This window comes from Balearica regulorum, chromosome Z (assembly GCF_011004875.1).
Source record: "Balearica regulorum gibbericeps isolate bBalReg1 chromosome Z, bBalReg1.pri, whole genome shotgun sequence".
Classification (NCBI taxonomy): Eukaryota; Metazoa; Chordata; class Aves; order Gruiformes; family Gruidae; genus Balearica; species Balearica regulorum.
In genome coordinates, this window is record NC_046220.1 from 20,920,472 (window position 1) to 20,934,329 (window position 13,858).

Here is a 13,858-nt window from a genome sequence, read left to right on the forward strand (position 1 = left end):
TCTCACCAATTCTGATAAAGCTTTTCTGGCAGTCATGCAGTTTAGAAAATAAAGAGTAAAAACCTGATTTTCAAAAATGTCCTCTTGCATTTCCTTCCACATTTCTAACTCCAGTGCTGCTTTGTATTCAAGAGTTTCTCGAGGTTCAGGATGATTTTCTGGGGCGCAATGAGGCTGAATGGTAGGGACATGCTGTTGCGGACCAGCACCTACACACTGATATAATAACAGATTTTTAAGTGGAAACCCAACTTTTCAAAGAAATGTTCAAGGAAAAAGGGTAAGATTTATGTAAAATTTACTTGAGAAGAATCTGACACCAGAACTTCCTGCATTTTCACAAGCCCGTAGTCTTCCAAAGTGATAGCATAGGAAAGCTCTGCTATTCTGTTGCCTGACCTATAAATAGCATTAGAATATTATTTTAATGAAAACTGTCTTAAAAACACAGAAAGTGAATTGTAAGACAACGCAAACCAGCGAAGTTTAAGTGCTAAAATGTTCCATGTAAGCTCAGAGACTCTAAACAGTTGCCTACGTGACAGTCCAAATGTGCTCCCTCATGTATACTGTTTTAACCTAGGGACTGGTTTATACGTATAGAGTAAGCTTTCTGACCTAACACCTTACTATAATCAACACATCCGTGTAACAAGAGAGTGATCCAAAATTGTACCTGCCGTCTTCAGTCTTTCTAAAAAAAATATACTTCTTGAATAAGGTATTGCTGCTGACTTTGTTCTAAGATGCTCAATGAATTTCATTAGTCTTGCTTTTTTAAATGTTAACAGTAACTTTCTGGTTATCCACAGTACAGTAAGTCACTTAGCATACCATGTGTGGTAAGCCGTCCTTGGATTACTACAAAACATTTCTGGAAACTTCAGCACAGAGAACTGACAACTTTAAATCAACGTACAGGTTAAGCATCTACCTGCTCTTGCAGTGAAAAAAAGTCTAGATAACAGATATTTTAATAAACTAATCTGAAATTAGTTGCAGTTTCTGCTTAAGTAGAACAGTTTGTCTCTGGCTGTCTTATCTCTAATTATAGACTAACTGTAGTAAAAGTAGTTTTCTGCACAGAAAGATATTAAGAGAAGGAACACACTCAAATCACCTAACAAAGTTATCACTAGTCTAACATGAAAATGCACTGCAGCATAAATCTGTACTTGGTCAGAAACAAAACTATAATTTCAGTTATAACTACTCACTGATGCAAAGGCAATTACAAAATCGCTTGAAGCCTGGAAGCTGCAGAATTAGATATAAAGCTATTTGCAGCAAAAGGCTGCAGGAATTAAGCATGGCTGTAGTTTTCAAAGAAATTGTCTTCCAGCAAATATAAAAAGACAACATTAAAATATTTTTCCAAAGATGCAATGTCCTACACAGTTATTCACAAGGGGAAAAACACCCACCACCAAACCACCAAACATTTGTACTTCATGTAAGTTAACATAAATGAGTGCATTAAATTCTTACAACATTCTATCAGTCACTGATTAAAGAAACAAAAGAAGATTCAAAGTAGTGAAATCTCAGAAATCTGAGTAATTAAGTCAGTTTAACACATCAGCATAAAAAGAACATCACATCAATAAGAGCAGAGCTAGAAAGCTATCAGTACAGCAAAACGCGGACACTCTTCGAGAATGCCATCTAGTGGTTAAGTTTTAACCACTTAAGCTTAAGTGCAAGATCAGGTTTCTTTTTAAAAAACTTCTTATTGATGAAAGTGCGAACCTTAATGTATGGTGAAATCATAAAGTAACTCTCAACAGAATCAGGCTATGCTGCCTTTCACACAAAAAAGTGTGTTTAAACAAAGTCAGAGATCGATTTTTCTATCAATTTGGGAGGAGTTACTGTGTCAGTAACTCGAAGTTTCCTGTGTGTCAAACGTAGAATGTTTTAGTTATCTATAGGATTAGAGGTTTAAAACCAACCTCAGTCTTAATAGCAATTATTGTATTTCTAAAGGCATAATCAAGTTTCACACAGAAAAAGATGAGGGTCTAGACACTGATTGCTAGCACAGTTCACATCTTCAACAAGGACAGAAGACAGCAGTAACTATAAATTAAGTTTCTGCATATACATAAAGAATGTCACTCCTCTATTTAAACAAATCTTTATCTTCAGACAGAATATTAACTAATAACACTGATCCTTTTGATATACACAAGCTCAAATCATTGCTACTATCACAGGATATAATCCTGAAACAGGAAACCTCTCCACTCCACGTATTTATCTGCCCTCCTAATTTCCACTGAAGTCAGCTGCATCTAAAACCACGCTATGGACAAACAGTCTTAATTATTTTCTGGAATATCAACAGCTTTTTGTAATTGTTAAGTAACTTAGTAAGTGCCTCAAAAACATTTTTTCCAATGATTTATTTTCTTAATGGATCTGTGAAGCTTACCCAAGATCATGATTTATGTAAAGGTTTGTATTACAATGACTCTGGTAGTGGTGTGGGGTTGCACAATATGCCCGTGTCAATTTAACTTTCAATCTCTCAGATGCCTATTTCCACTCCCATATTGCAGTACTCTGCAGCCTGTTTACGTATCCAAAAAGGTACACAGGAAGAGCTTGCCCTTTTTCAGGGAAATACTAACCAAACAATTCTTCAAAACTTGCTAGTGAGTAATTTTTTTTAAATAGTTTTACCCTTGTGCTGCTGTGACACTGACTGTTTCATTACAAGTCTGACGCCAGCATTGTTCACCGTTACCACCCAAGAACCGTGTTTTTTCTGAAGCAAAAACATTTGAAAGTTGAAGTCTTGCCATCCCTAGAAGTAAGTCTTTAGCTGTTTTATCCTTGTGCCACAATTCAACCAGAAGAGGTAATCTAAAACAAAAAAATGATTTTACTGTCAGGCATCAACACAAAAGAGGAAGCATTCCTATTCATTTGGGAAAAGGACTTCATGTTCTAAAAATAACTTCCCAAATGGTGACAACTGTAAACATGAGATGGGTATACTGCCTCTCACAGAGGAATGAGACTGACTTTGTATCTTCTCCACCACTTTGGTCAGATTATCATTCCTTTCTCCAATTATTAGCAAGAACAACGCTGAAATGAAAGTGATTGAATAATCTTAACAGACCTAGATCGTCTTCATTTACAAATACTTATAAATGAATTTTACTCACTGCTACTCATAAAATACATTTCCTCCACCTCTTCTTTCAAAACACCACTATTTGGATGATACTTTATTCCACATCTTAATTAATGAAAGCTGGTGGTACTACTGGGAAAACTATGCCACAGCCCTCAACACTCAGCTTCCTAGGTACTTGCTGTATTTTCAAATGTATTGGATAGTTACTGTGTATTAAAAAGAAAAATAAAAAACTTATCTATTTCATTTGAAGTAATACTTTGTTAAGACTATGCTATCAAACTTAAATTTATCAACTTACAGCAACAGCAGTTGTTTCTGTAAGCGATAATCCCTGCATAAGTAGTCAAGAGATAAAAGCAAGAATTTCAAAGTCCCTGTCTTTAAACATAAGTAATAAAGAAACTGGAAGAGCAACATATTAAATATTCATTGGCATTAGCACTTGGATTCTTCACTAAATTCTCAAACTGATGATCTTAAGTAAAAAATTTGAACTTGTGACTGCATTTACAACAAAAAATAGAGAAAGTGTAACTGAAATAAAAATAATGCAAATTACGACCTGAAGAACGTATCTTGAAGCTGATGCGGTATAGTTGCAAAGTCAAATGCACAGTAGGACTGTGGAAAAAAGACTTCCATGTTCTTTCTGACTTCTACAGGCGGGCTTGTCATAATAGGTGCTGCACTGCCAAAAAATGGGTAAGAGTACCTAATAAAAACATTAACAAAAATAATAATTTAATAAATAGATACCTTTTTCTTATAAGTTCTGCAACAAGAAAACCAATTTAGACATCTTTTACTGAAGCATGACTTGTATTAAAGTTAGCAAAATTTGTACAAATGCATCCAACAATAGAATTTAGTTCTCAAATATTCATGCTTTCATTCGTTACAGCACTGATCCAGCTTCATTTGTGCTGGCTGTTATTTTGACAAAAAAGCTTTAATAACCTGTATGTTCAGAACCATATGAATTAATCTTTTATTAAAATTCTGCAATCATTATATAAAGTAAGCAGAGAAATACAAGAAAGGAATATTATATTCAGCTGTAGATTGCTACTTGAGAGCATTTATAACTATATTTACAGCTAAGACTGGTCTAACACGCAGTAATTGATAACTAAGTATATGTATATGCAGTGTCAGCACCATTTGAAAATTTTAGTCACATCTGAAGAATTTAGTTTTTAATTCCCACAGTTTAATTCCCTAAAAGTCAAACCATTTTACCAATACGATTTACAATGTGGCCTGAAACTACTATACTAGCACAATTCAGTGTATGATAAACTACAACAAAGGGGAGGCCAAGAGCCTCTTGAAGTTTGCTTTGCTCAAATTGATGATGCCAGCTGTCAGCTAAATTACTAATAAAATAAATGCTGCATCAGATGCTGCTACTTATAAAATTCCCTACTGCAACTGCTTGTGCAAAACTGTTTAAAGACCTTGTTTAGACCTGAATGAAATAATGCTACCAATATAGAGTGAAAAATGCAATTTTTTACCCTGCAATTTTTCTTAGCACTTGTGTGTGGATGTTTCTCCTCTTCAGTTTCTTGCCATATTCAACACTAACTGTAAAAACTCAAGTGCATGAAATAAATCTATTTGTTGTCACTGTTGTGAAGCAAATTCATTTTTAGAATGTTATGTGAAAAAGCTTTTATGTGACAAAATTCCTCCATTGTATATTGTTTTCCACATACTATTTAATAATACAGCCTATACAGAAAGTCATTAATGATGCAATCTGTATTAGTTTCTCTTTTGTAACTTCACAAATTAATGTAACAAAAAAATATTACTTCTCCCTACCAAGGTTTGCTTCCTGCATGCAAAGACTGTCAAAAACCTCTGATACTACCTCTCAGAATGATAATGCATTTACTACACTCTTTCTTCACTTTAAGACTAGAATACTTTTCCTTTAGATGCAGTGTCACACACAAACCAGGTGATCTGTCTCTTACTAAAATACTACAAGGAGTTCCTGGTGGAGACATGGAAAGCTACAGAAGTCACTTCGATCAGCTGGAAAGGTAGCCAGAAAGTAAGGAGGCAAATAATCCTCTTTTTCCCCTAAGGACTGAATGATGATCTGTATTGTCTGAGCTCAGATATTCAACTGAGATTTAATACAAATTACAGTGCAGGTGAGGTGTTGCATACTATCTTTAATGCTGTAATGCTCAGAAGTTTAGTGATGAGCCAGATAAACATTCCTAAGCATTTCGTTACTGAAAATCAGCTATGTAAAGATAAAAGGCACATTGCCATCATTCAGACTCTGAAGGCTTTGCCTTGAAAAGAAAGATATTGTTGTTACCAAGAATAAGATCAACAAAAATAAAGTGTACCTTAAAATGCAATTTATTGGAAAACCAACTTCCAGACCACGTAGACTTCGTAAGTCTATTGAAAAGCAAAAATGGTGAGAGGCTGCTGGAATGACAATTTTCTGTGCTGACACAGGCTCAGAAGAACTGGATGCACCCACAAGGCTGTGTTGAGATGCAGCTACTGGACCATTATTGGCTAAAGACACAGAAGAGAATGTGTGTGCATTTTTAATGATTTGTTCTGTCCAAAATAACAGAATATATTAAAGTCCCACATTTTAAATGCAAATGCAGATAGCTTGCTTCCTCAAGAGATTTTGTAGTATAATCCAGTACTACAAAAAATAGCCACTCTATTTGTAAGTTACTGCTTCCAAAGAAAAAAGCAACAAAAACTCACTACACAAATCTTTTAAAAAAAGACTCTAATATTTTTCCTTTTTTCATTAATCTTCAAAGCTATGTAAGCTTATCTCACTGAAGAAAAGTTTAGACTAAGATCCAAGATATGACAGGACTTCAGTTTCAACAGTTTACATAATTGTTCCTAGCCAACTTGAGGGCATGCAGAAGAGGTGGGCTTACAAAAAAATAATTTGTAGTAACTTAGTTTGCTTTGAATTAATTAACATCTTTACTTTGGGCTGAAAAAGACAGAAGATGAGATCAATTGCAGTGCTCATATAAAGAAGCATCAACTACTCTTCCCAGGCTGAGGTTGAACTATATAAACAAACTAAAATGCTCTAGCTAGGTCTCTAAGTCACATCTGCTTATGCACTTTGATCAGAACCCACCTACTGTGGCATCTATTTTATAATCTAGGAAGGAAAAGCTACAGTGAGTGCCTGTCCAGTTGCATACAGGCTTCCCCAGACCTTACACTGGGACCCAATACTGCCTTCAAAGAGTAACAGGTCAAACTATAAGCTCTCCAAGAGGCATTCTCCAGTAAAGCAGGGAAAGCAGCAAAGAAACTGTCAGAGAAGAATCCAACTGCCTTTAAGTGCTAGTTGCTCTCATCCTCTTTCTTCAGTTATCTAAAATGTTTCAATTTTTGTCATTTTTGCAGAAATACATCATTGTTAGCATTTACTTTATTTTTTCCCCTGCTTGTTTGAGTGTTTCATTTGCATTAACAGCAACAATACAAAATGAAAAATTCAGTAATACTTCTACATCAGCTGGTCAGTGCAACATAGGAATGAAATAGTTTTCAGTCACTCAGGTAACACGTCACTAGATTGCTTGGTGCAATGAAATGGCTGAGTGGAAGTTTAAGGCTGTCACAGACAAGAAAACCAAAATTGCATACAGCCTATTGTTAAAATTCATTTAAGTTGCTACATTTCATTCAATGTACTAAATTCAATAAATTTTGTATTACTGGAATTTTGCAGATCTGACAGTAGTGGTGACTTTGCTCTGCTCTCTGATTTGAAAATTTGAAGCTCTTCAGTATGCTGCTTGTTAACCTCTTGGCAAGACTCAGCCACCAGCCCTGAAAGATAAATGTGAAGTGACATGTTTTACATCTTACTGAAAGAAAGTTATAAAATCACTATTACCATTAATAAGAAGGCACAATCCTGGATTTCTGAACTGCAGATTCAAACTAGTTGCTGGGTTCACAAAACTTTTTCTTGATACATTCCATATGCAGGACTCAATCCTTGCTTAGATAAGATCAGTTGAGATTAAAAGAAAATTTGGCTGAATTAGCAGACAATTCCTGAGAGCACGTTCTAGGAGACAGATTTTCCTCTACAGAACTGGGCATCTTTAAGACCAATCTCAGAAGAACAGTAATACAAGTATCATTAGAAAAATAATCATTCAGCTTTATTCATAAATCATCTTTTAAGAAGATGCATGTTCACTAACGTTTAGCAAGCCAACATTCATTCTTCTGAGCTTTACTATACCATTATAGTATTTCTCCCTCTCCCACCTGTGTTCCACTTTGACTTCTTCCCCAATCCAGATCTCAAAAACAAAACAAGGGAAGTCTTAGTAGGCTATGTGGGCTACCAAGTCCCTACAAAAGGGTAATGTAAAAACAAACGACCCAGTTGCTTGGTTTTGTCCAGGAATCTGTACATTATGAACATTTGTTTTCACAATTTATTATCCACGTAGTAAATTCCTTGGAAATCTTAAAAATCCCACATTTCCCCTGGCTTCATTTAATAAATGTGAACATTGGACCACTTCATCTCCTCCTTGAGCAAGTCAGTTTCTTAATGGGTTTTGTACTGAACCTTTCTATCCTGAAATCCAGGGAATTCCAAATGTTTCTAGTATTATTTTTCAGGCTGATGACCATCCCCATCACTTGTAACCAGCACACCACCAAATCCCCAGTCTGGCTCATCCAAGTGTTTTCAACAACCACCATGTTCAAATTACAAGATCTGTTCTCCTCCTGTTATTTGTTTTATGTGAATAAATTTTACTTGCCTGAACATGATCAAGACCACATTTGACAACTGGGGAAAAAATTATGTATCACATACCCTTTTTCTTTAGTTTTGTGCCTTTTTCAAATTTAAGACTTTCCACTTCACTTGTTGTTGCTTCATCTTCTGTTGGAGCAGAGTGTTCAGCTTGAGATGGGACATTCTGGGATCTCTGCTGCAGGCTCCCTGTTTTTCCACTAGTAGGTGAAAGAACTTTCTCCTGAGGCTCTTTACATTCAGTTGGAGCATTTAAGGGAATCAAAGGCTGAATGAAGTGATATAGATTTCTTATTGATCATTGGCTTGCACTGAAAAATTCTGTCTACAATGTTTTATAGTTTGAGATTATTTTTCTGACATAGAAAAATGAAGCAATGAAAGGATTATTCATATAAAGCAACTTATTCTTTCAGGTTTTTCTTTACATACTTAAGTGTCAAATATGACCTAGAAATACCAATTATTTTTTTTAACATGAAACTGTGCAACAGTCTCTAAACCAACAATAAACAAGCGAGCTATACCTGGGCACTCAAGCTCTCCTTTTGCAGAATTACAGATACCCCAACAGTAGGAGCCATATCCAAAGGCAACTGTGGCAGTTTCTGTTTAGCTCTATTTGGTGGAACAAGAACAAACGCTCCTTCTATTGCCACAGGGTGTTCATCGATCTCCACATTTCCTTTCTTCAGTAGTCCAGACAGGGGTATTTCAGTGCTTCCGAGAGACTGGTCCCCACAGCAAAGATGCATCTGTATGCATATAAAAAATGCTAGAAAGTAACTGGCATGTGCATTTCCACTTGAACTGTCTGTTCACCCTCTACTAAAGGTAGCATAAATACAACAAATCAAAATGATCACCCGGAGGCTAGTCCCTGTATGCTGAGAACAAGTGTTTTGAGGAGTATAAGAATAGCTATGAAATTTCAGTATTGAGCAGGTAGGATTTGCCTAGCGCTAACACAGTAGTGGATCACCACACTGTCCTTTTGAGGACCTGTCATATCATCCTTTTTGGAGGACAAATTCAATAGTCTGTGGCTTCTAAACACACCACAGATTCTTGCCTTTAATGAATAGGCATATAACACATGACTGCAAGGTAAGGAAAAGATGACATTTAAAGCTCAGCCTTTGTGTATATATTTAGAGAGCAATAGCAAGGATTTTTGGCAGTAAGTAACTGTGCTCTTAATTCTTGGTAAGAATAATTTCTGTTGACTCAACTCTTTCTTCCTTCCACAGCTTAATATTTATACACCTAAAAGACAGAAAAACCCAACAGTCTAAGGCAATTTGTTTTCCACAGTGAAAGCTAGTCTTTGAAACTTACATACCAACTTGCTCTTTCCCAAATAAGAGTCACCTCAGTTCTGTTTCAGTAGATTAGAAAACTATGTTCTGATCCTTAGTATTTATTACACTTAATGAAGACTTTAATGCTAAAAGGTATCAGCTGCCAATATACACACCTCAGTATGTGTACATATTTGTTACCTCCACACACAAATACAATCACACAATATATATATACTCCTTAGTCTGACAGCTAGCACTTTTTACAACTAAAGACTTAATTTTCAGAAAAAATATATTAAGGATCAGAATACAGTGCTCTGATCCTAAATTTTAAGAAGCTAAGTGAGAAGTCAGAGAAAGAACATTGTAAATCAAGATGTGGATCTGACCTCACAACAACTCTTGTTCAAAAAGTCATTCTTTAACACAATGAAAAACAAATAATTATCTGTATGTCTCCATATATACATGTTATGTTAAATGCTTTGTTTCAAGACTATAGACCAAAATTAAATTCAAAACACATCAATACACATGCTTCTCCAAAAACTGTTATCAGAAAAATATTTAAAGTTGAGACAAAAAAATCTGAAAATACAAGATTTAAACATTCTTAAACTAACCTGGATAACAAAACTAGAATGGTCTGTACAAGTTTAAAGGAAAATAGATTTAAAAGGGTCCAGATCCAGAGACTTAGTTTGTATAACTAACCCTGTATTATTTACCAGCTGTGTTATTAGAAAACCTGTATTACCCTCAACCAAACAGTCTCTTGTTTTGTAATGAGTTAAGTGTAAGCCAGACACAGATTGCCATAAACACTCTAAGTACTACCAATATTTAGAATCACAGAATCATTTAGGTTAGAAGAGACCCTTAAGATTACTGAGTCCAACCGTAAACTTAACACTGCAAACTCCACCACTAAGCCGCGTCCCCCATTTAAAGGCATAGCTAAAGATAAGCTATAGCCTGTAACAGCCCAAATATGGCTGTAGCGTATTTAAAAATAGTATTTGGCTAAGCAGTGGGGAAAAAAGCCAGACCTCCCTTATTATTCACAAAGAGTGCTGAGGACAGAGATTTTAGAACTTAGGCAAGTGTGACCTGAGCAGCTGGTGTGGGTGAGATTATCACTGGCAGCACAAAGCAGGACTGTGGGTTGCAGATGGTCTGTTTGCAGAGCAGGTACCAGAGCTCAGAGCTCTTGAAAATGCCACATTGGCTCTTTGGTAATATTATGTTTCACTAATACATTTTGCCATGACTTGTAACCCAGTTTTCTATAGCAACCAAACTAAAAGGCTGTAGTCCATCTGAGCTATGAAACTTGCTGCTAGGGAAAACTAACTTGCTGCTAGTTTCTCTTGTATCATCAATACAATCAACTTCTATTTGAGCCAAAATACTGTAATACAATCTAGTTTTGGAAAAAGAAATGCTTTTAGTTTCAGCCTGAAACACTCTTATTTTCAGTATTTGTTTTCATTCACATTTGAGAAGAAACAGCTTACCTGCAATTTTGACTGTGAACAAAGATAAACTTGAAGGACATCAGCTGTACTACGTATTCGAACTGAAGCTCTTTCTGGCTCAAAGTTTGGATTAATTAAATCAGTGAACGGTTCATTTGTGACATCATTTCCCAGTAAGGAATAGTAGAAGAAAAACTCAGGCTGTCGTTCAGGAAGCTTCATAGTACTAGGAACTAACTAAAAAAGATGCAGAAAAGTATCTCTTTCATTAATGTCCAGTTACAGTAATCCTTAAGCATTAGCTTTGTGATTAAAGAGCTTAAAATGATCTCAAACTACTAAGCAGCTGACCTAAATCCCAGTTTGCACTATGCATATAAAATGAAAACTATTACATTAATACTCATATTGGAGAAAAAAAAATATTGCTTTATCAGCATACCAATAACTTGCAAAATGACCCATTTTGAATTATCTTTAAGATTTATCCACACCAGGAGCTGTAACTAACATGATATAATCAATAATGTCAAGCACTGCACAAATATTCAGAAATAAGCAGTGCCTCCACAAAATATAGTGTAAATAAACAATGCAAATTAGAAACTGACTTATATAAGAACTTATGTGATTGAATAAGAGACTGGAACAGCCAAAACCAGCTACTTCATCGTGTAGCCACTGCAACTGTGAGTTCAATGCCTAAAAAGGCACAAGCTACCCCAGAGTGATCACAGTAAATTTACTTCACGAGGTCCCTGTAATTCTGACATAGAAAATAATTTTCTCTGAAAAAAGATGGCAAGACTAAGGAGAGTTATAGATCAATTAAAATCATGCTGGCTTGGAGTCATGACTTTCACAGTAAGTTGGGCAAACCTGTATTTTCAAATCAGACCATGTCTATCAGTGTAGTACAGTACAGCATAAACTCAGCAGCTGAGGTCTAAAGCTGAAATAATCACATTAGCATGGCACTTCATCCAAGCTAATAAATGTTCCCTGAGGCAACATATAAACTCTATTGTTTCATATATCTTACAGATCTGAATGGTATTTCGTCTCGTTTGAACTTCAGCACATGGGCACCACATTGACAACTGATATTATCCATATACATACTTTTTACACTCTATTGTAATATAAATGTATGTATGCATTTCATAAAAGTGCATAATTTAAAGTAATTGCAATTTTAGTGCTCTAAAACAATTCTGATCTTTCATCTGTAAATGAATTTTAAAACTTTATGTAATGCTTACATGTCAAATTAATATATATTAATTCAATATCAGACAAGGTTATTTATTCCAAGAAACTTACAAGACAATAAAAAATTCACACTAGAAATAAGGCATGGTAGGGTGAAAATACAAGCATAGGATAGTACTTAAAAACTACACATAGCAAGGAAACAAACCTGTTCCAACTGTGTGGCAAACACAATGGTTACAGACAAGACAAAGTATTCTTTGCAATACTCTGCTGGTCCAATTTGATGATAGCCCTCTTCTTCATTCAAGACTGGTACAATACTTTTAGGGTCTAGTCCAGAAAGAAGGGCAGATGCTAAGAGAGAAGAAAAAAACTAACATGTGACCTTATTAATTCCTGCAAGAATCTTATATATGATTTCATCAGTTTAGAGTCTACCATGCTGTTTGGGTTTTTTTAACTCATTAAAGGACATGCAAGACAGTAACTGCATGTGACAAACTGTTCAATTGTTTAAAGACGTACAATGTCTCATTCTACAGACCTTTGGAACATTTCGTGTGAAGATTTTTCATCTGAAGTCTTCAGTGCATAAAGAACTGTCTGTATTCTAGTTTACCAGTGTCTACTCTATAGTGCTGGTGATTCAATACATTTCAAAGGACCTCAGGTTACCCCAAATAGTCACGATCACACAGCACTTTTGCTTGTGAGCCAAAAGGCTCTGTTTCGAACACTGGAACCTTTAGGTCGCTCAGGTCAGTGAAGCAAAAAAAATAAATGAGTGTATGAATCCTAAAAGGAAAATATGTCCTTAACTATTTGACTAGACCAGGTAGTCAAGCACTGTCATACCCAATGCTTGGAACATTAACTTTAACCGTCTGAAAATGTATGTATTTTCCTCCACTGCCTAAATATGGTATTGACTAATCTTGAGATGACAGAAGAAAGGGAAAGTTGGCAAGCTTGCAGGCAGAAAGATCACAAGGAAAGCACAGATTAACAAATCCCTTACAGTAGCTCCTTGCCTCCTTTACAAACTTTACAGTATGCAAAATTCCCTGTGCTTTGTTGTGGACCTGAAAGGATGGAGTAAGTTAAGTGATTACACTGGAACTCCAATACTGCCTTAACCACTCTTGCAATGCAGCCAAGTCCTTTAAGTCTGGGCCAGAAACCTCATACAACGCTTACTGCCACTGATCGTTCTGTTTTTACAAAACCACAGCCACAGATCATGATAAGCAGATGATAAATTTAGAATCAGGAAAAAAGTTACCTTCGGGGCAAGAACGTGAAGTGTTGTAAGGTAAGTAAGAGAAAATCCACTAGTTGTAACAGAGTTTTTAGAAATTAAGTAGACAGGCTTTTCCATGGGGGATGAAGGGGGAGGTAAATTTATTTTTGTTCTGGGGTCTTTTTTTTTTTTTAAATCAAGCTTTGAAGGTTTTGGTTTTTTTGAATTACTAACTTGCACTAAAAATCCCAGATTCTTAATGAAAAGCTCAGCACATATATTAACACTAATAGGTGTCTTTTTGAGCTCCAATACATTTTTGACACATCTCACTAATTACTTTTGAGAGGAATGTACAAGGCAATCCAGAAGTGGAATGAGTCCCAACAATTAAAGCAGATGTAATTTTTGTAGTAACATCTACTACAAATTGAAGTACATGTTACTACCACCTTATCAATAGAACATGATTTAAGTTAATTAGAAGAAAAACACATCAGAAGAGAAGCAGCCTACCCAACAAATGAAATACTGCCTTTCTTTAATTTCAAGCCCAAACTATGTAAACCGCATTCTGTAAAGAAGCTCCTGTCTTATGTCTTTCATTACAGAACTTTCTAAAGCTCTGAAATGAGTAAAATGCCCATAGGGGTAAACTATGAG

General features: G+C 35.5%; 1 protein-coding gene across 2 annotated transcripts in view; it reads right to left on the bottom strand.

Annotated features, from left to right (window-relative positions):
* CEP120 (centrosomal protein 120) overlaps positions 1-13,858 on the bottom strand; it is a 38,446-nt gene that overhangs the window by 19,849 nt on the left and 4,739 nt on the right. The window contains exons 5-14 of one of the 2 annotated variants that reach the window (XM_075741092.1): positions 12,161-12,309; positions 10,780-10,977; positions 8,486-8,713; positions 8,019-8,226; positions 6,890-7,003; positions 5,521-5,698; positions 3,714-3,863; positions 2,686-2,868; positions 303-399; positions 64-216 (exon numbers count right to left, since the gene is read on the bottom strand). In XM_075741092.1, coding sequence (XP_075597207.1) covers positions 64-216; positions 303-399; positions 2,686-2,868; positions 3,714-3,863; positions 5,521-5,698; positions 6,890-7,003; positions 8,019-8,226; positions 8,486-8,713; positions 10,780-10,977; positions 12,161-12,309 — 1,658 coding nt within the window. The remainder of the gene's footprint in view (positions 1-63; positions 217-302; positions 400-2,685; positions 2,869-3,713; positions 3,864-5,520; positions 5,699-6,889; positions 7,004-8,018; positions 8,227-8,485; positions 8,714-10,779; positions 10,978-12,160; positions 12,310-13,858) is intronic. The other variant, XM_075741093.1, reaches the window with a different exon arrangement.